Below are 20,602 nucleotides of genomic sequence, written 5' to 3' on the forward strand. Positions count from 1 at the left end.
AACGAAATGTGTCTATTCAAAGGCTTTAAATTGCAAATTTTAACAAAAACTGCAATGCTTTGCTGTACTGAGTATTCCTGGGAAAAAGGGAACACTTATTGTGGGTCCTGTCTGCAAGCTGCTGTCTGGATTCTTTCAGAAAAAGGGAGGAAATGGATACAGTGCCTTCCAACAGGCAAGATCCAACTACCTCTTCCGGGAAGAGGACCCTGTGTGAATATGCATGTGTCTGTCCCTTCAAGGAATAGGCAGAGCTTAAGGAGAGTCCCCTCTGAGACTGGCAGGCCAGGCTGCATTGCAGAAAGCAGTGCCCGAGAGCCCTAACAAAGTAATGCCATACCAGTGTTTCAATCCAGAAACAAAGGGGATAAGAGAGCAAAAACTAAAACAACTCTGCAAGGAAGCTGGCTGGAAAGGATGTGGAAAGGATGTGTGGCTGGAAAGGAGATGAGTGGAAAAAGGGAGAGCAGCACAAAGCACCAGGATGGATGGGGGGAGCCTTACCAGGCTGTGAGGAGCTGAGCCATGTTGAGGACACAGATGAGGAAGGAGAAGAAGCAGGCAATGGCAGCGTGCTGGTTTTGGCTGTGGTAGGTGCAGAGGACTCTGTTACAGGAGACTCCTTTGCAGCACTGGTTGTTGGGGAAGAAGTCTTGGGCCTCAGGGTTGTAGGTGTGGGCCTGGGGCTGGTGCTAGGAGCTGCTGTGGAGGAGGCTGTGGATGTGGTGGCAGTGGATGGCAGCCGGGTGCTGAGCGGGCTGCTGGGGACAGGTGGAGAGCTGGGAGGTGGAGAGGCTGTTTCCAGAGGCACTTCTGTGGAGACAGAGGTCCTGGAGGTGCTGCTGATGGAGGTGGCAGCTGAGGTCTTCTTGGTGGTTACAGGTGGCCAGATGTGTGGCACAGTTGACTGTTCATGGGTGAAGGCTGCTGGAAGTAAAGCACAGAGCTTTTGAGGATGAGGGGAGCAAAAGTTGGAAGTGGAGGTGGTCAGATGGCTCAGATTTAGGATATAAACAAGACTAGCAGGGCTGTGCTGTACTGAATATTCCCTGGGAAAAAGGGAGCACTGAGACTGTGGGTCCTGTCTACAAGCTGTCTGGTTTTTGTCTTGAAAAGGGAGGAAATGGATACAGTACCTTCCAACAGGCAACATCCTACTACCTGTTCCTGGAAGAGGATCCTGTGTGAATATATAGGTGTCCCTTCAAGGAACAGGCAGAGCTTAAGGACAGTCCCCTCTGAGACTGGCAGTTCAAGCTCCACAGGAGAGATCAGTGTTGCAGAGCCCTAAGTAAGTAAGGCCATACCAGTGTTCCAATGTAGAAACAATGAGGATAGAGAGCAAAAACTGAAACAACTCAGCAAGGAAGCTGTGTGGCTGCTAAGGATGAGTGGAAAAAGGGAGAGCAGCAGGAAGTACCAGGATGGGTGGGGGGAGCCTTACCAGGCTGTGAGGAGCTGAGCCATGTTGAGGACACAGCTGAGGAAGGAGAAGAGGCAGATGATGGCAGCGTGCTGGTTTTGGCTGTGGTGGGTGCAGAGGACTCTGTTACAGGAGACTCCTTTGCAGCACTGGTTGTGGGGGAAGATGTCTTGGGCCTCAGGGTTGTAGGTGTGGGCCTGGGGCTGGTGCTAGGAGCTGCTGTGGAGGAGGCTGTGGATGTGGTGGCAGTGGATGGCAGCCGGGTGCTGAGCGGGCTGCTGGGGACAGGTGGAGAGCTGGAAGATGGAGAGGCTGTTTCCAGAGGCACTTCTGTGCTGCTTGGTGGGCTGGCCCCTGTGGAGACAGAGGTCCTGGAGGTGCTGCTGATGGAGGTGGCAGCTGTGGTCTTCTTGGTGGTTACAGGTGGCCTGATGTGTGGCACAGTTGACTGTTCATGGGTGAAGGCTGCCAGGAGGGAAGCACAGGTCAGTTGTATATTGCTGGCTTATGGGAAGTTGGGTGATATTGACTCCTTTGTTTTTTGAGGTTTTGTGCTCAGTTATGGGCCAGGATGGGAGGCTTAGCTCCCACTAAATGTGGTTGGTTTTGGGTTTGTTTTTTATTGTTTTTCCTTTAATAAAGGTGTCCATTATCCTAAATATGTTCCATCCTCTCCTGCTTCTCTTTCTTAAGTGCTTGCTGCTGACTATTTTGAAAGTTGACCTCTAGCAATTTGTCTCATCCCCTTCTTCCTGGAACAGTTGAGTGGGGAAGAGGTATCACTTGTTTATTGATAGTCTAGAACTGGCTAGCTGCAGAGTCCTCTGGGAGGGATCCATGGGAGGGCCATGGCTACTGAAGGGATATGGATGCATTGGCCGGGGATAATTCTTAACTCTTTCATGACCAGAGCACTCACCTGTTACTACTTTAGTAGTTGGTGTCTTAGCTCTGGTTGGCTCCCTTGCTACAAAGAAAGGGATGAGAGAAAAGAATGATTGAGTCTTGGGAAGGATTCTAGGCAAAGCATGTTGTGGCATCTCCCCAAAGGAGGATCGTCACTAAGACAACTCTGGCACGTGGGTCTAAGTGAAAGAACTTCAGCTTGGAGTTAAGTGTACAATTTCTTGCCCACCCTCCACTGGTGACTCTTGCACTCGGGGTCAGCATTGGTCCATGAGGTCATATTTGTTGAACAGCACTTTTCTTGGATGTGCCAGGGCCTAGGCATCCTTTGGCTGGAGATTGGTCCTTGGGTTATGCCTCTCACTCAAAACTGTCCTGAGCTGTAAATTGGAGATGTGTTTCCAGTTTCCCTGCCTTTTGTTCACCCCTGTCCCACTGTGCATTCTTAGGGCAGCACTGTAAGAATAGAGAGGCGTTTTAACTTGTATCTGATTGGTAGCTATAGGGCAGGAACTCATGGATGCCTGAACTCTCATAGAGGCCTGTGCCTCAGAGCCAAAGCCCTGAAGTTGCAGGGAGAAGGACACAGTCAGGGTCATGTGTGGGTCAGGCCCAGGACCTGCTGTTGTCCCTTGGCAATAGCAGGAGGAATTGAGAACGAGTACCAAAACTGAAGCCTTTGTGGGATGTGTTGCTTAGAAGAGAAAGGTGGAGCTGGAAGAAGCAGGCAGAGCAGCAGGAAGGGCAGAAGGGAGCCTTACCGGGATATGATGTTCCCAGCTGGGTTGAGGAGAGGGAAGAAGCAGATGAGGCTGAAGTGACAAGCAAAGAGCTGGAGCTTGGAAATGTCCTTGTCAGTGGAACTTCTGGGCTAGTGGCAGGGCTGGTCTCTCTCGGAACAGAGGCGGTGCTGATGGATGTGCCAGGGGTGGTCTGTGTCTGTGTGACAAGGTGCTGCACAGGCTGTGTCAATATTGTTCTTATGTGGGTGACAACTGTAGAGAGAAAAGCACAAGTTGATTGAGGGTGGGTCTGAAGGGTGCCTCTGACAATTTGACACTCCCTGCCTTTTTCTGAAGCTCCTGAGGAAAGAAGAGCCTGGTTGGATGCACATATTTCCCCTACCAAGTATTCCAAACTGGGCAAGACCATCATCTGGAAAAGCTGAGGTAAGTGAAGCAGAGTCTTAGGCCAAGGGCCTCTCTTTAGTCCCATTTACTCACCTTCTGGGTAGCGCAGAGTGGTTGCTTTGGTTCCCTCACTCTCTGTGGTGAAAGAATGAATATTAGTAATGGCTGGGAGCTGGTGAGCTTCCTAGAGGAAGCTGTAATTGCTTGCACAAGAAGACCCAGATATATGCACCCCAACAGTACTTTGTGGGAGAGATCTGGATTTGGAAAAGAGTGTACAGTTGCCCTCCCACTGCAGTAGACTTCCCACCACACACTGTCCCAGCCTGTCAGTTGCTAATGTAGTAATTCATGTTGCCATACAGCCTCAGAGGAGACTGTCCCTATTTGTATATTGAGTGTCAGACATTCAAAAAGGTTAATATTTCTGGGGGGAGTATTTCTTACAACGGGTAGGGGGAATATATATTCTGTGATCTGTGAGTTTTGAAGAACTAGCTTTGAGGCATAGAGAGATTTTGTCTAAATTTGGAGGAAGTGTTGGAAGAGATGCTAGCTAGCTAATGCTAGCTTTAAGATCATAATTGGATGTCAGATGCTTGCTCCATTGGCAAGATAAATTTCCATTTTAATCACACTTCTTATCCATGTTCTTTCCTTTCTGTTTGCAACATCTAGTAAGAATGCCTGGGTTTTTTTATAAGGAGTATATTGACCTATGAATTGTGAGTGATGGCTTCACCTGACAGATGTAAGAAAGTGCTTTTTACCTGCTGTTGTTAGTTCAGGCTGGCTGAAAGTGATGCTCTGAGTTGTGGTTTGAGTAGGTATTGAGGAGGTTGCCATTTCCCTTTTCGTGGTGGTCTTGAAGGATGGTGAGGTGACCCCTACTTGTTCTGTCTCTGTTGAAGCAGCGATTGATGAGGCAGAAGGTGATGAGGGAACAGACTTTGGTGTAGTGGCCATGGTTCTTTTCATTGAGGTAGTTATGGAAGGGGTAGTGATGGTTGTAGTCATGTTTGGTGTGGTAAAAATTGATGTTGTATGTTCTTTTGGAGTAAAGGTAAAAATATAATGTGAGTAACAAATTCATAGAAAAATTAAAACCAGATAAATTATATAGAAGATATTTGTATTTTAGAGATAATATTTTATTTTTCAAATATTTTCAGTATAACTGTTGTATTCATGTTCTCATACACTTACCAAATATTTCTGAGCTTATATTAGTTTTCTATTGTCCCTTTGTTCTCATTTTCTGTATTTTTCTGTATTAGATTTGTTTAATATATAAGTAGTTAGCTTTATTGTCACTTTGGCTAAAGTCTATATGATAGAGACTTTGTCCATTGGCTTTTATTATGTTCCAAATCAGCCACACTTGCAGCTTATGCAATTTGTATTGAAAAGCTAAATAACATCATACTATAGACTCTCCTTGCCACAATGCACAAATCATCTGTCACAATGTCAGCTTTCGTGTGTTTTGACTCCTTTGGGACCTATTTTTACCTCTGCTTTCCCTGACAGCCATGGTCCAAGATGATTTATTAGTTGAAGTGCATGTTGGTATGAGGCTAAATAAGGCTCCAGAAGCCACAGAATCAGAAAGTAATTTATGCTGGCAGAGTCATCCTCCAGAGCACAGGACTTTAGAAGCCTAGACAAAGTTGCTACACTGATACCTGTGTGACTCTGCTTTGGGGCTTGCTTACATTATTCAGAGTTAATAGATTGGGTGCTCCTTGAACTCCATAAATGAACCAGTGGAAAAGAGGCTGAAGCTGAGCTAATAAACCCAACTGGAGCTGGGCTTGCTCACTGCTTATAGAACTGTGTTTCTCAGATGACTCACTTTTTGGTTGCATTTTTAACCTAATGCCTATATCCTATATCTTTTTATGCACTTTCAATCTACACTTCTGAACATTTCTGGTTCACAAACTCCTTTATGGAAACTTGCTTTGTCTGCTTCATGATTTGGAGTCTAATGCTTGGATGGTGTGTGAATTTGAAATGCATTCCTAGGAATGGTATCTCAACGATGTACAGAGGTTTAGAACAAGTTTATAATAATTTATTTTAGAAAATAACACTAAAAACCTACCAGTAGTTGACTTTATTGTGACAAGAGGTTGTGAGGGTGAAGTTCTTGGAACTGTAATTTTTGCAGTTATTGTTGGATTTGTAGTCTCAGGTGATACAGTTGTTGCAGAAGAAGTACTAGGTACTGTTGGAAGTGTGCTTGTGGTAGAGCTCCTTGTTACTTTGGGCTGCATTGTTGTTACTAAGAAAAAAATCAAAATGAAAAGATGAGAAATAGTCCTCAATATGACAACATATCTATATTAATGGATTTTTTCTAAAGTAAAACAAGTGTTTTTATAGCTATTAGCAGTAGCTACTATTAAAACCTTTTAGATTAAACCTTGAAGAACTGTAATCCATTGCTTCCTTTGCTATTATGTGAATACATTAAACAGGTATTCTTGCAGATGCTTTATACCTTTTTCTTCACTTTAAAGTGAATTTGGCATAAACAGCTGTTCATATCAGCAGAGATGAAACAATATTCCAATCCTATATCGAATAGTATCCGTAATTTTATTATTCACACGACCCACAGTATAAAGTTTTCCAATACCATCTGTCTTCAGGGAAATTAATGGACTTTCTAACAAATTTAAGATCAAGATATGTAGATTCTTTCCTGTATCAGGCTATAGGGATTTGGTGTAGTCAGTCACACATTTCCATCAAGACTTCCTTCAGCTTGAAGTTTTATATGGCCAGTCCCTAGTAAGATTGGGTATAAATTTTTGTGAGATCCTTTTCATCATAGAATGACTTGGGTTAGCTTAGACCATTAATGATACTCTAGTCCACTCCCTCTGCAATGAGCAGAAATGAGTCCAACTAGATCAGGTTGCTCAAATGCCTCTCCAGCCTCAACTGGAGAGGTAAGGGGGTTCAACAGTCTCTGCGGGCAACATCTTCCAGTGTTTTACCAGCCTCATCATAAACAATTTCTTCCTTAGCTAGTCTGAATTTACTCTTTTCTGATTTAAAACCTTTACCCCTTCTCCCATCACAACAGGCCCTACTTAAAAAGTCTATCTCCATCTTTCTTATAAGCCCCATTCTAGTATTGAAAAGCCACAAAGAGGTCTCCATGGACCTCCATGGACCCTTCTCCTCCCCATGCTGAACAACCCCAGATCTCAGCCTTTTCTCACAGGAGAGATGTTCCAACCCTCTGGTCATTTTTGTGGCCCTACTCTGTCTTTCTTGAATTAAAGACTGCAGGGCTGGACAGAGCACTCCAGGTGGGCTCTCATCAGAGCAGAGGGGCACAGTGCCCTCCCTTGACCGGCTGTCCATACAGCTTTTGATGCAGCCCAAGATATTATGGTACCAGGGTATTTTTCATCATTTTACCTTATGCATGTGAAACTGATAATGCTGCTATATCACACAGAAAAGGGCATTATTGATTTCATAAACACTTATCAGGACATAATATCAGTGTGTAAGTTACACAGTTGGTCACCTGTGTAAACTAACCTGGTGAAGGTGAAGATGGTTCGGGTGTGGTGGTAACGTTTACTTGTCCTGTTACATAAAGACAAAACAGGTTATATTTGTGAATAAAAACATATTAAAATATCCCAGATAAGGCAAATCTCATTGGATTGGATTCCAAGAACTGTGCTAATTACTGAGGTATTTCTGAGAGTATTTAATCTTACATATTTCCACGGTCAAATTCACATCAAATGACTTAATTACAAAGAAATCAATACATCTCATTATTATAATGAACACTAGTAAGTTTTTCCTATCTTTGTTATGACTTCTATGGCTAAGGGCACCTCAGTTTTCAGGGATATTGGAACATGGTTTTGTATGTAAGGGAGATCACTAGATGAGATCCTGGTTACACAAGATAGAATTTTATAATGAGAATTTTGTTCTTAAGGTTTTTTTTACATCTGCATGAAAATCCAAACTGTCCAACTAGAGTCTATCCAAAACCATATTTAATAAGATAGGTTTTCATGGAAATAAGCCATATGGTAATGAACCTCACGTGAATTAAAAAAAAAATCTAGAAAGATATTTATTGAGTCCAGTAGCTACATCTGCTCTTCTGCTACATGTTTCCCTTTTTCTGTAAAATGTGTTGAATACCTCTGAGACTCACAGCTCTGCTGGGCCTGTGCCTCACACAGACTAGAACACCAATACTTTTATTTTACAAGCAGTATAGTAATGGGTTTATTTTGAAAGGAAGCTATGTATAGATGAACACTCATTTATGGAGAGATACTATAAAAATATCTTCTCTGAGTCTGTGCAAATGTTGTAGTATGGTTTTCAAGTTACTGTGGAGAAAGGACTGCTGCTTACCACATGGCATGCACCTTTCTTCTTCATGGTCAAAGTATTCATCATGAGAGCAGTTGTAACAGCCTGAAAAAAGGGTAGAGAAGTCTGTTTTTAATTTCTTAGAGAAAGGCATTTAATTTACACTATTTATAATTTAATATATTATATATCTGTTATTAAAAATAGTATCAATTTCAACATTATCTGTTCAGGTAAGTATTTCCAATGTTATCCTCAGAAGGAGGTTTTTGTCTATGCAGGAATTTGTTTAGTTTCTTCAGCTATATCCATTTGTTTAATTAAAATATTAATTTCTCTCTCTACATTTTCTTTCCTAAGTACAGTGAATTCTTTTGATTTGGTGCAAGTCAGAATTTCTCTTCCAGACAGGCTGAACTTGATATAGAGCTAAATATAGCTTTTATAAATATATAAATATATAAAAATATATTTAAAACACTACTAGTAAGGGAAATATCATCAAAACTTCTTGAAAAATAACATCAATTAAATGATCATTATTTAACTGTGCTATGACTGATCTAAAAAAAAAAAATGTTACTGTTTCCTGGTTTACAGTTGTAGACGTTATTACCTTCAATATTGACATATTTGTAGTTTTGATTTGGACAGTTACAAGGCCTGTAGTGCCAGGTGCATTTGTCATCGTTGTAGCCATGGGAAAAAGCATCATCAATTCCTTTTCTTTTATGAGAATTGTAATACTCACAATAGACAGCTAAAGAAAGGACAAGCAAGAGAGAAGATTTTTCTTTTTCAAATTAATGGCATCATACTTCCAAAGTACTAGAAGGAAGACAAAACTAACAGTTGGAATAAAAAAATCTTCACTGAAATTATTAGCTTCTGATGTAAATATATATTGTAACTCGTGGAGGTCTGTTTCTTTTTTGCAAGTACAGTATGCAGACATTTCCACAACCTTTCATACACAATATATTGAAATGTGGAAGGAAATCCACCAAAGATGACAACTCTAACATTGATTTATAGCATGTTCATCCTCTTTTTTCCTTTGTATTTGCTGTTTTGGAACACCTTGATGTCATTTTCCTGTTTTACAGTGTTCCAGCCAACACAGCTGTCTACATTCCCTTGACATCCACACAGAAATTGATTTCATCATAGCTCAAAAGAAACATTTTTTTTACAATTTCATGCTTTCTCTGCTGGCAAACTCACAGTGTACTATACACTGATAGGAGAAGAAACAATCTGCTTTCTGTGACCACATTATTTTCTCTCTCATGATTCCATGATAAAAAGAGTGAAAATATTTTGGTTAATTTAGCAGAAAAGTACAGATTTCAAAACCCGGGTGTCTGAGGTTAACTCTGCCCTCAGAGAAAATGAGGTGGTTATTACTAAGTTTCCTATGTTGCCAAATTAATATACTGACAATAAAAATCTCTTAAACCTGTGTAAGGAGAGCTTAAGGAAACTCACGACAGAACTCGGGGGTCCTCCAGTCAATGCAGATGCCTTTTTCCAAGCATGCCATGGCATAGACTGCGATGGCATCACACATGCACTGACAGTCCCCTCCAATGTCACACCCACAGGAGTCTCGGACACAGGCCTCATAGTAGGGCATCCGATTCACCTGCATGGCAAAAAGGGATTCATTTTCCAAGATTATTTTGTGCCCATTATACTCTATGTATATGCATAGCCACTGAAGCATTATCCACATTTCTCACTGGTTTTCACCACCCAAAAATGCATTAATCAATATCAGGCATCACCAATTCCTGATTCTTAAGTCTTCATTCTTTTTTCACTCTTTTAGTTTTAACTAATCAGTTAATGGCATACTTAGCATTTGTGTTCACAAAAGGGCAGGTGAAGAGCAAATTAAAAAAAAAAAAAAAGAAAATTAACATAAATGTGAGCCATAAACATTTTTAGAAGTATTTATTGAAACATTTTGCCAAACAAAAAATCACCTGTTGGAGAGTGAGCATTTGGAAGAATATGGATTATGCCTATAAATAAAAAAAAAAGAGCAAATTAATTCTTACCTTATTGTGACAGGCAGAAAAAACATGGCTGTTGATGATGGAACATGTCTTTTCTGCCCATGCTTTACGATAAGGGTTCTTGCTACAGGGGTCCACTACAAAGTACACATCCCCACAAAGAGGATTCTCTTTCCAAGAGTTGACAAATTCCAGCTCATTTGATGCCACGTACTTGCTTCGAGTTTCAAAGTCATCCTTCATGTTGCCATTATAGTTACCACACAAACCACAGATCGTTTCCTAGAGTCAATGAAAGCACCAATATCAGTTCAGCAAGTTACAATTCTCACCTTCCCTTTTGATCTCTGACTGTTTCCTGTGCTTTAGGAGTAAATGTCATCTACAAATACACTCTCCTAACATACCTGTGCATAGGTTTCTCCTCTAAACTGTAAACTGTCACCATTTAGAGATCAAATTCAAATGTGCAGTTGCATAAATTACAAACACTTAGCTCAAAAATTTCCTGAACACAGTATCCATTAAAAGTTAGCCACTTGTGGAGATCTCTGCTGTTTTGGAGATAATGATAAAAATGAATTGCTTTGCTGTCACTGAGACTCAAGGTAACCGTGATCGAATGTGCAGTTCAATCTGAATGGAGGGACACTTTAAGGAAATTATTCTGCAATACCTGTGTTTCTCTGGAGATCTTGATGAAGAAGTTCATGTGCTTATTCCAAATAAGGGTCATGTTGTATTTTCCTGGGATAATGATATCAAACATCAGGTGAAGGGCATTCTTTTTCACTTTGTACCTTATACCAGGATTTTCCCCAGAAATAGCGAAGGTTTCATCTCTCAGTATGATTGTCAGATTCTGGAAGAAAATTTATCTGGAAGTTACAACTTATCAAGTTTCACTATTTTTGCTGCTGAAGTTCAGCTGCCGTAACACTGCAGCTGAATTTTTTTGATTTAGCAATTCATTGCAGACTAAACTTCAAAATTTCTTGGCTTCTACATAGACAAGATTCTTGGAGAATGAAACACAACATGAGAATTAAAAAAACCTAAACAAACAGCTATGGCATTTCCTACTAAAACCAAGGCTCTAGGTTTAGCACATAATTTCACTTACAAGACCTTTCTCTTAAGATACAGCTAAAGCTCCGAAAAAATGAAGAAAACCTGGTCTTAAAATCTATTCAGCTGGATAATGGCAGAAAGAAGAGCTTACCCCAAGGTAAATGCTGATGGATCTGGAGCATGTAACTCCTGATTTCCCACAGATGACATTCTCAGTAACAATTTTGAAAGAGGAAATGGGTCTGTTAACACTGCAGCCATCCTAAAAAAAACCCAAAACAAACCACAAGAAGCACAAAGGCTCAATAGACTGTGCCTGAAGTCTTCCAACTTAAAACATAAAAGTATTAGAAAATACAGGATCTTTAAAATGTCATTAGTAATTCTGTTTTGGGAGGTGATGACCTCTGCTTTACTCATCAAACTGATGTAACTTCCCTAAAGACATATTTATCTGGTACAGAATACAATGACTATTTAAACATATCTTTTAAAAATGTAAAATTGGTTATAATGGCATGAAAATTACGTTTTTTTAGACGTAAAATATTTTCATTCTAAGCATTGTAATAAACATAATCTGTAGAAACTCAGTAAGTGGTTATAAACATTCAAAGTGCTGTAGTGTTTATTGATGCATCCTAGCTGTATTTAAGAGACTAATAAAAATATGCTATTTCTTGATGCTGCTGAAACAACCAGAAGGAAGCAGGTTACCATAGCTAATATGTATTCACAGTTGCCATCAAACACAAAACGCTGTCCATCAAAAGTGGTGATGTGGCCTTCTCCATACAGATTACAGGTGGAGGAACACCTTGTTTTCTGAACACATTTCCATTTGCCTTTTGTGCAAGTGCTGGGAGTGAGAAGAGAAACCACACTCAGATTTCAAAGAAATGCCATCTTCACCTGCTTATTTTTCTATACATCCACTTTTATTGATAACATGTTCAACATGTTTAACTGACTTATGTACACTGAGACCAAGTTACAGTTAATATGAGAAACATAATTAAAATTTATGGACTGCCTAGAAAATGAATTAATAATAAAGAAGAAACCTTAAATAATTTTTGTGCCTTTTTTTAATGAAAGAAATAGTGAAACCCATTTATTTTTGCTCTTAATGAGATCAGAAATCACTGCTCTGTGTAGTTTAGGGAGTGTTTTTTTAATAATAATAGACTAGAAAGGGAATAAAGTACATTGAGAGTGCTGCTAATGGGATGGGAATCTATTTGGGGCTGGTTGCTTTTATCTACAGAAAAGAAGAAAGATTTTGCCCTCATCTTTATTTAAGTAGAGTTGTTAATAATACTTGACTTTATATAATTTACAGTCACAGGCCCTACTGGATGCCTTTATTCCTGAACATACATAAGGCAGAAATTATCCCTGCAGGTGGTACAATGACTCTTATCCATACATATATTGTCAAATGTTAATCTTCTGTTAATCCCTGTAGTCTATCATGGTATTTCTTCCTTACAGCTGTTGCCATTTCCTACTCTCCAGTCACTTAAACACTTATTTTTATGCGACTGTACACTTCAGTGAAACAGAGGATCTGCAATTAAAAACTCTGTCATTCTTACCAGATCTCACATTCTGTCTGGATTTGTTCACCTCTTCCATAAGCAAGGCCACCATATTCACATGGACACTCCTCAGCTGGCACACACATGCCATCGAGATTTTCATAGAGGCCATCAGCACAGACGCAGCCTGATTCACACTTTGTGGGTATCTGGGAAAGGCCAACAGATTGCAAAACAAAAATAAAAGAATGCGAGATGCATTTTATCCTGAATGTGAACGGTGTCAAGAGTGAACCTATGCTACGTTCTCTTTGGGCTTGATTTTAGTTTTGTGCTGTTCCTTGTTGTCAGTTGAACTACTTTCACTGAAGCTGTAACATAGATTTGTGGTATGAGATACTAAACATACCGGAAGCCTCTGAAAAATTTATCTTCCATCACTACCTGTCTTTCAGAAACAGTACAACAGAATATTCTTCATATCAAGGAAGCTTATTACAATTCTTCCAAATAGTCTGTTTCCTTAATATAAGAAAACCCCATCAGGACAGCACAGATCTTCACCTAGCCCAGGTCTCCTGCGTTCTGTGATCAACAGCAACAAAGAGTTGAGAAAAAATAGAACAGGAAGCATAAACCCCATATTTCCACTGACATGGAGTGACAGCTTATGGAGTACCTGAGCCAGGGATTATAGCCATGTAGTTAAGAATCCTTAATGTATTTTTATTCTAATAGAATTTCATTCATTAATTCATGCAATTAATTTATTTAATCACTTCTTAAATATATGTGTAATTTTTGTGTACGCAGCCTGATATTTAACTGCGTCATATAAGAAAAAATAATTCCTTTAATTTCACTAGAGCAATGTAGTCTAGTTCTAAGTAAAAACTAGAACATTCTACCTCTCTCAAAAGGATAAATATCCCAGAGCTGTGAAACTCACACATTCAATTCCAGTAGCCAGCATCTGACAGGTAGGGGCACATGCAGCTCCATACTTGTTTTCTAAGTAGTCAGAACACGATATGTATTTCTTAGGAGCTTTGCAGTTTTCTAGGAAAAAGGAAGAAAATTTAACATTGAGGAGAAATTAACATAGAAGAGAACAGCGAAGTAGTAATTTTACAACATAAAGGACAAAAAATGTTTCTAAGTAAACAATTTCAGACTCATACCTGCAGGATTTTGAGGTTTGCCTGTGCAACTTAGCCTCCCATTAACACAGTAGCTAGGAAGAAAAAGAAACATAGATGGAAATCTCTTCTAAGAAAGAAATTTTGATTTTTTTGCAGAATTGTTTTATTAAAAATGTTTCACTCATATTATTGCCTCCTTCCCATCCTTTGAAGTGGAATACGAGTCAGCTTGTCTCTTCACTTTTTGTATTACACAGTAACATCAATTTTGAAAGTGAATAGTAGCCTATTATCACTATTACCAGTCATAAGCAATTGTCACTATGAGGATGGCCTATCAAGTTATTCCAGAAGTTTGTATATAGCTAAGTGCTGTTGACAAAATCTCCTAGTAGGAATAATCAGATCTCAGCTATTATTTTTTATTTTTCTCTGTAACATTTCCAAGCTGAAGGTAAGTAAAATGTTTTCTGTTCAGTTAAGAATATTTGTAGTTTAGAAAAGGGCAAAAAAGATGTCTTGAAAAATAAATTTATGCTATTAAAAATAAAGGAGACTGTACTGGTTTGGGCTGGAATGGAGTTAATTTTCTTTGTAGCAGCTCAGTGGTGCTGTGTTTTGGATTTGTGACCAAAACACTGTTGACAACACAATGTTGTTTTAGCTGGTGCTGAACAGTGTCCCAGCATTCCTGCTCCTCAGGCTGCCCTGCCAGGGAGGAAGCTGAGAAGCAAAGTATTTTCATTCTAAGTGAAAGGTGGGAGGGGACACAGCCAGGACAGCTGACCCCACTGACCAAAGAAAGATTCCATACTATACCATATCGAGCTCAGCAATAAAAGCTCAGGTAAAAAAGGAAGAAGGAGGGATGTTCTGAGTTACAGCACTCATCTTCCCAACAAACCATTATGCATGGCAAATTCATGCTTTCCTGGAAATGTCTGAATGGCTGCCTGCTGACATTAAGTTCTGAATCAATTCCTTACTTAGCTTTGATTGTTTATGCTGCTTTGCTTATTAAATGAGCTTTCTGCTTATTAATAATAAAGAAATATAGTAAACTGTCTATATCTCTACCCATAAGGTTTCTTGCTGTTGTCCTTTTGATTCTCCTCCACATCCTGCTGGAGTAAGTAGCTGTGTGGTGCTTGTCTGCTTACTGCAGTTGACCCTTGACAGAGACATGAAGACCCCTCACCTCCATTTTCAGTTTGTTCACCTTTAAACTTGACACACTTACCAGGTGATCCCACCAGTCATTGTTGACTGGTCAGGCAGGATGTACTTTCTGTCCTCTAAGTAGCAGGGACAATGAGATTTACGAACACACTCATTCTTGTGGTTCAGGTACATTCCTTTAGGACACTGGCAGCCTTCAATAGGAATATCAGATGGATGGCATTCCAGGGCTCGATTGGAGAGTGACAAGCATGTCCTGTCACATGCCTGAGTGTTGTAGCTGAATGTTTGATTGCCAGTGCAAGTAATGGCTATAAAACAAGACCAGAATGTATGTTAAACTTCATTTACTGATTGTCTTCGTTGTGAAAGATAATGTACTTTTGCTTATTATGTGCTGCTTATTTTGTGTCAACAGTTTCAATGCTTCCTGTTGCTTCTTTTCCTGTGGATGTGGATCTCTAGTAAAACATGTTGCAGACCAAGACTTAACAGCAAACTATGCAGCTTTTCAGAAGTTTCATGCAGGTAAAATACCTTACAGCTTTTTTTGTCAATCTTGGAATTTCATAATGCAAAGGGAAGCTTAGCAGAAATATCAATGAATTTTTGAGTAACAGTGAAACCTGTGCCTTTGTCTGAGTTGCAAAATAATAAAACCTGTAGTCAGTTTTCCCTAGTTCTTTCTCATTTTACAGGATAACTTTATTTTCCTGGCTATTCTGTACCTTAATTATCAAGTCCTGGAAGCATCCCCATACTCACCTTAAAGCATATGAACTATCTTTTTCATATAGTCTTGAAATAACAACCCCGTTGAGACGGACACTAGAAGGGTATCCAACAGTTGGATATTTATTACCCAATTACAGCTCTTCTTTCTGATCACTATTTCCTCATTACTCATCTGATGGCAAACCACTAAGAGTTGGTTCAGGTACTCACTGCAATTGTCCATACTGCTCCTCCAGTTCTCAAGGATTAAACCCATGGAGCTGCATGCTCGTGCATATGATCCCAGAGCAGAACAAATATAAGGAAAAGTCTCTTCATAATTACAGGCCTGGTAGACACATCTCTGAAACCCAACACACAGAGAGTACTTTGTTACTGGGGACCAGACATTTGGAAGTGCTACACCCTGGAGGTATTTGAAAGACATGTGGACGTGACATTTAGGGACGTGGTGTAGTGGTGGACTTGGCATTGTTGTATTTATGGTTGGACTCCATGATCTCAAAAATCTTTCCCAACCAATATGATTCTATGCTGAATTAGTAAGAACTAAGTCACACAAAATACATATTACTGCATAACTAAAACTGATGGAAAATATCTGAGTAATTGCATTGCTGATGTAAATAAAATATACTTTGTACCCTAAAAAAGTCTTTGTTTATTTGCCGCTTCTCATTTTTAATATTCAAAATGTTTTGTGTAGATTGGCATGTATATTAAACTCAATTACGCACATGGTAAAATCAACACTTTGCACAGTTAAAGTTGTTGTCATGGACAACTGCAGCATGAGCAAAAATATTTTCTGATTCACAGGGATGGGACTGGTGCCTGTGACCAAACAGATTTTCAGTGTGGTGGAGACATAATTTTCAACACCACACCTGTTCCTAAGCTTCTCTGCATTGCTGATTCAATGCGTGGGACACTGTTTATGAGTCCAATCTGGTTTATATTTCGACTCCCTCTGTACATCATCCATCATAAAAACTTCATACCTTGTAGAAAGGAATAGGGTTCACCACAGCATGGCATCTCTCAAACACCGTACCCTTCTTGGTTAGAATGGAGCAATGAGTCTCAGCAGATATTTCTAATGAAAGTAAACAATAAACATTAAAATGGGAAAATTAGGTGGAAAAATGAAAAAGGAAATTTTCAAAAAATTTGGTATTTTAGGTGAACTTCTGGCAATGATGCACTGAACAACAGGACAACTTCTTAGCTTGTTAGCTTTCAGACTATATTCTTGTACAAGTAGCTCAGTAGAGTTTTTCTTCTTTTTCACCTTTTTTTTTTTTCAAGACCAATAGCAATAGAGACTCGGGAAGACAAAACCTGGATTTCAGTCTCAGTACTGCTGAGCAAGCCTAAGACATTCATGCACATTGCATAGACAGATCAAAACACTCTCATTCAGCATCTCAATCCCAGATCTCTAGAATGGGATCTGATGAGCTTTCACTTGATATGTATTCTAGAAAGCAAAAATGGCTTGTTGGTGACAGAATTTGTGATGTTCAATCCTCTCACTCTCTGTTTCTGTCCATCTCTCTCATTTCCCTGGTACGGGCTTATGGAAGTGTCAGACAAAGCCAGCTGGAGAGATCGGTTACCACGGCATCATCTACTTACTGTTCAGTTGGCTCAAAGCGCAAGGGTCAGTCTCTCTCTCTAAGGCAGGATGGCAATTTCCTGCCCTCCAGGAATCTACAAACAGTGAGGCTGTCCCTTCAGCGATATCCATGCTAGTCATGAAGTCATCTGTAGTGTCTCCATTGTAATTGCCACATAAACCTGACAACATCAGAAATGCAAGGAACGGCAGAAATTAAAGAATGCGTGCACAAAGGCTTATGTTTCATTCTGTAACAGTGAGACAATTGATTCAAAAGCTCTACATAGAGGGTCAATGACTACTCAGGTCAAGTAGCCGGAGAATCTTGATTATGTACACATTCAGTCACTGAGTCTCTGCCTCCTCAAGTTAAGAGTGTCAGCTTCTAATCAACAACAAAGTCATAGAGAAATTTTTGTCTTTTTTTAGAAAAAAGTGGTTTTAAATAATGTAAAAGAGAAAGGCCATGAAACGCTTTTGGAGTTGCTCGTTTTCTTATGTATATTAAATGCATAATAACAAAGAATATGCATTTAGGCTTTTGTAAAAGCCAAAATATCTCTGCAACTCCCCATAATCAGAATGCAAGATATGCTTGTGTGGCTAAGGTTGCTGTACAATAAACATCTCCATCTGGTGATTACCAGCTCAGAAGCTTTTAGATTTTTACATTCATTGTGTTTACAGTGGTCATGCATGACATTCAAAGAGCTTTGTGCTCCAAGATGCAGAGACCACACAGACTTATTTGTTGCTCCTTCACTGTGTAGGATAGCACATATTGAAAAAGGCACACATAAAATACAGAACAGCATTGTGTTATGTATGAAAAATGTGACACCTCTGGTTTCTTTGATTAATTTAAAAGTTATTAGTGAAAAATCAATTCAGTTTCCAATGCATTTTTTTTCTTTGAATCTGGAAAAGAAAATTGATTTCCTAAAAGATGAATACTAAGTTATCAAAATTATACTCCCTATATTTTCTCCTTTGTAAGGAGACTTGTTTACTTACCTAGTGTTCTGCCTTTGAATTGTGATCCAACTTTCACATAGGCCTGGAACACAGGTGATGTTTGAACTGCAAGTTCCAGCCCAAAGTTTGTATGCATCTGAACGTACATGGAAGACTGTCTGAAAACGGTGATGTCTCCTGAAGGAACAAGAACATTTAAAAACAGAGATGTTGGTGATACTGCAAGGTAACGATTTTAACACATATATAAATGTTCTAGCACTCTGTCTACAACTCTTCTCCCACACACAACTAGAGGAACAGATGCAGCAGGAGAGACTTTAACCTTCCTCTAAAACCCCTGATATTAGCAATTGAAAGACTGTGAAAGATGTTGGGTTGTGTAAAAACAGACATTTAATTTAATTTGGATATAACTTATATTCCCCCTTTTTTTTACCTGATCTGTAAGGCAGCCGCTTGAGTTCATCATCATCAGTAAGGAGATCATTCTGAGAAATCACAATTTTGTCCTGTAAGAAGAGGACATGGAACCAGAAGTAACTATCTTTACAGATGGCATTTATATGTTAAGTTAAACAACTATACTGTCGATGATCTATGTAAAAGAAAAAAATTATTTCAAGCATTTTCTCCCACTATAACATGCTGCTTTTAGCTTTCACTCTGAAAATACCTTCCTGAGTGATGTAACTGAGATCTTTTCTGTGTATACATGAGCAGAAACATATCTTCACTATTTATCCCATAATTTTTAAGTTCAAGCTACCAGCAATGACTGAGCACTTATTTTGCTAATCTAGTGATAAAGTGCTGGATGGAACCTGTGGAGGGAATACCTACCTTTGTAGATTGGTAAATTATAGCACTAAGTGATGTCTCAGAATGAGAATAACCAGTCTTTTCATAAACAGCCATTAGGGTTCCATTGTGTGGCAGGCTGGAACTCTGGAGGGAAACAGAAAAGAAAAGTAAAAGGGGAAGCCTATGTCAGTATGACAGTGATTTGTAGAATAAATGTGTATCTTTCTAAGTCCTCAGTTTGTGTTCCAATAGGAAACCAAAGACTGACTAAAATATATCCATTTGGTATTCTGTTGAAATTACCTTCATAAGAACATAAGTGCAAACCCCATGGAATCGATATGGCCTTGAATCAAACGTGGTAACAAAGGAGCCTCCTTCCAGTGAACACCTTCCAGGGCAGGGCAAGTCTTTGCAGTTCCACTGACCCATCACACATTTACTGTAGAAAACAAGAAATTCTGTGCAAGGTTATTCTTTTCTTCATGCTCTAAAAACTCAGCGACTTCCTAGCAATGAAATATGTAGTTTTTATCACTTTTCTCCTTATGTTGTCTATGCTTTGATTTTCTTTGTCTACATTTATCAGTTGAAATTGCTCACCTTAATTCAAAGTTGCTGAACACTTGCATGGATTGTCAGTAAACTTTCCTGAATCGTGAAAGGTGATGCCCTTTGAAAGGTTAGGCAAAATTTTCCAATTGTCTAATAAAGGTATTTTTTATTCTCTCATGGAAGTACCTGTTGGTACTCACCAGGTCCTACAAGCTGCTTTCATTGTCTCACCAGGAGCATATGTTTTCCCATTCAGTGTACATGGACACTGGCTAATGTGAACACATGTCCGATTCTTTGAGATATCATCAAGAACAGTTCCTGCCAAAGAAGATAAACAAAACATTTTTCCCCATCCTCACTTAGCACTACAGTTATTATGGCTTGAGTGCTTTCTGAAATTAGCCTGAGAATGCTGTTCTTGCACAGCCAGTGTCCATACTTGGAGATGTACCATGCAGGAAATTTTCTCCTAATTAAAATGAAACTGAATATTCACAAGTGACAACAGCTTTTGACTACTTTGTCACATGAAAGCGCAGTCGATTGTCCTGTTTTGAAATGCAAATGATAGTAATAATCACAATTTCTGTGATGAGTTCATCTTGAATTATTTCAAAGGGAATTTACAAAATTCCCATAATACTGCAGGAATCCTCTGAGGTATGTTACCTCTTCCTGGTGCCTGATCAATGTATATTTAAGCAAAGAACTTTAAGCAGGTGGCATATCTTTACCCCATCACAAACCATGGTCTTGTGAGGAAAATGTATTCATAGCTCTGTTCTTGTGAAGAGTGACCAACCATCTTTAAGGACCACAATTACTCAAAATTCCAGTTACATTATGTTACCTGAGAAAGAGCAGTTCTAGCAGCACAATGCCCTGAAATGCACAGCTAGTTCATTATTAAGCAGTCCATTCCACTTGACTGGATATGTGCAAAAAACACTTGTGTGAGCCATTAAGAATATGATGAAATTATACCTTCTGGACAAAAGCAGCCATAGGTACAGTGACTGGAACAGCTGTACTCTGGGTTGGAACAGGTTTTAACACATGGAGAACCACATTCCTCATAGATTTGGTTTGCAGAACATTTTCCCACAGCTGCAACAAACAGTGGGAGTG

The 20,602-nt window shown here is 39.4% G+C and overlaps 1 protein-coding gene across 1 annotated transcript in view; it reads right to left on the reverse strand.

Annotated features, from left to right (window-relative positions):
* The window catches only part of MUC6 (mucin 6, oligomeric mucus/gel-forming), a 38,867-nt gene that overhangs the window by 4,451 nt on the left and 13,814 nt on the right, over positions 1-20,602 (reverse strand). Inside the window, exons 9-35 of the mRNA XM_068194953.1 lie at positions 20,459-20,581; positions 19,672-19,792; positions 19,220-19,358; positions 18,956-19,060; positions 18,552-18,624; positions 18,152-18,289; positions 17,155-17,316; positions 16,518-16,612; positions 15,727-15,859; positions 14,843-15,092; positions 13,642-13,694; positions 13,410-13,519; positions 12,518-12,669; positions 11,637-11,778; positions 11,071-11,181; positions 10,525-10,710; positions 9,891-10,130; positions 9,316-9,472; positions 8,444-8,587; positions 7,870-7,932; positions 7,024-7,071; positions 5,567-5,746; positions 4,230-4,508; positions 3,553-3,594; positions 3,091-3,324; positions 1,445-1,888; positions 505-927 (exon numbers count right to left, since the gene is read on the reverse strand). Of these exons, the coding sequence (XP_068051054.1) occupies positions 505-927; positions 1,445-1,888; positions 3,091-3,324; positions 3,553-3,594; positions 4,230-4,508; positions 5,567-5,746; positions 7,024-7,071; positions 7,870-7,932; positions 8,444-8,587; positions 9,316-9,472; positions 9,891-10,130; positions 10,525-10,710; positions 11,071-11,181; positions 11,637-11,778; positions 12,518-12,669; positions 13,410-13,519; positions 13,642-13,694; positions 14,843-15,092; positions 15,727-15,859; positions 16,518-16,612; positions 17,155-17,316; positions 18,152-18,289; positions 18,552-18,624; positions 18,956-19,060; positions 19,220-19,358; positions 19,672-19,792; positions 20,459-20,581 (4,347 nt within the window). The remainder of the gene's footprint in view (positions 1-504; positions 928-1,444; positions 1,889-3,090; positions 3,325-3,552; positions 3,595-4,229; positions 4,509-5,566; positions 5,747-7,023; positions 7,072-7,869; positions 7,933-8,443; positions 8,588-9,315; positions 9,473-9,890; positions 10,131-10,524; positions 10,711-11,070; positions 11,182-11,636; positions 11,779-12,517; positions 12,670-13,409; positions 13,520-13,641; positions 13,695-14,842; positions 15,093-15,726; positions 15,860-16,517; positions 16,613-17,154; positions 17,317-18,151; positions 18,290-18,551; positions 18,625-18,955; positions 19,061-19,219; positions 19,359-19,671; positions 19,793-20,458; positions 20,582-20,602) is intronic.

The sequence above is a fragment of the Anomalospiza imberbis genome, chromosome 6, assembly GCF_031753505.1.
Source record: "Anomalospiza imberbis isolate Cuckoo-Finch-1a 21T00152 chromosome 6, ASM3175350v1, whole genome shotgun sequence".
Taxonomy (NCBI): domain Eukaryota; kingdom Metazoa; phylum Chordata; class Aves; order Passeriformes; family Viduidae; genus Anomalospiza; species Anomalospiza imberbis.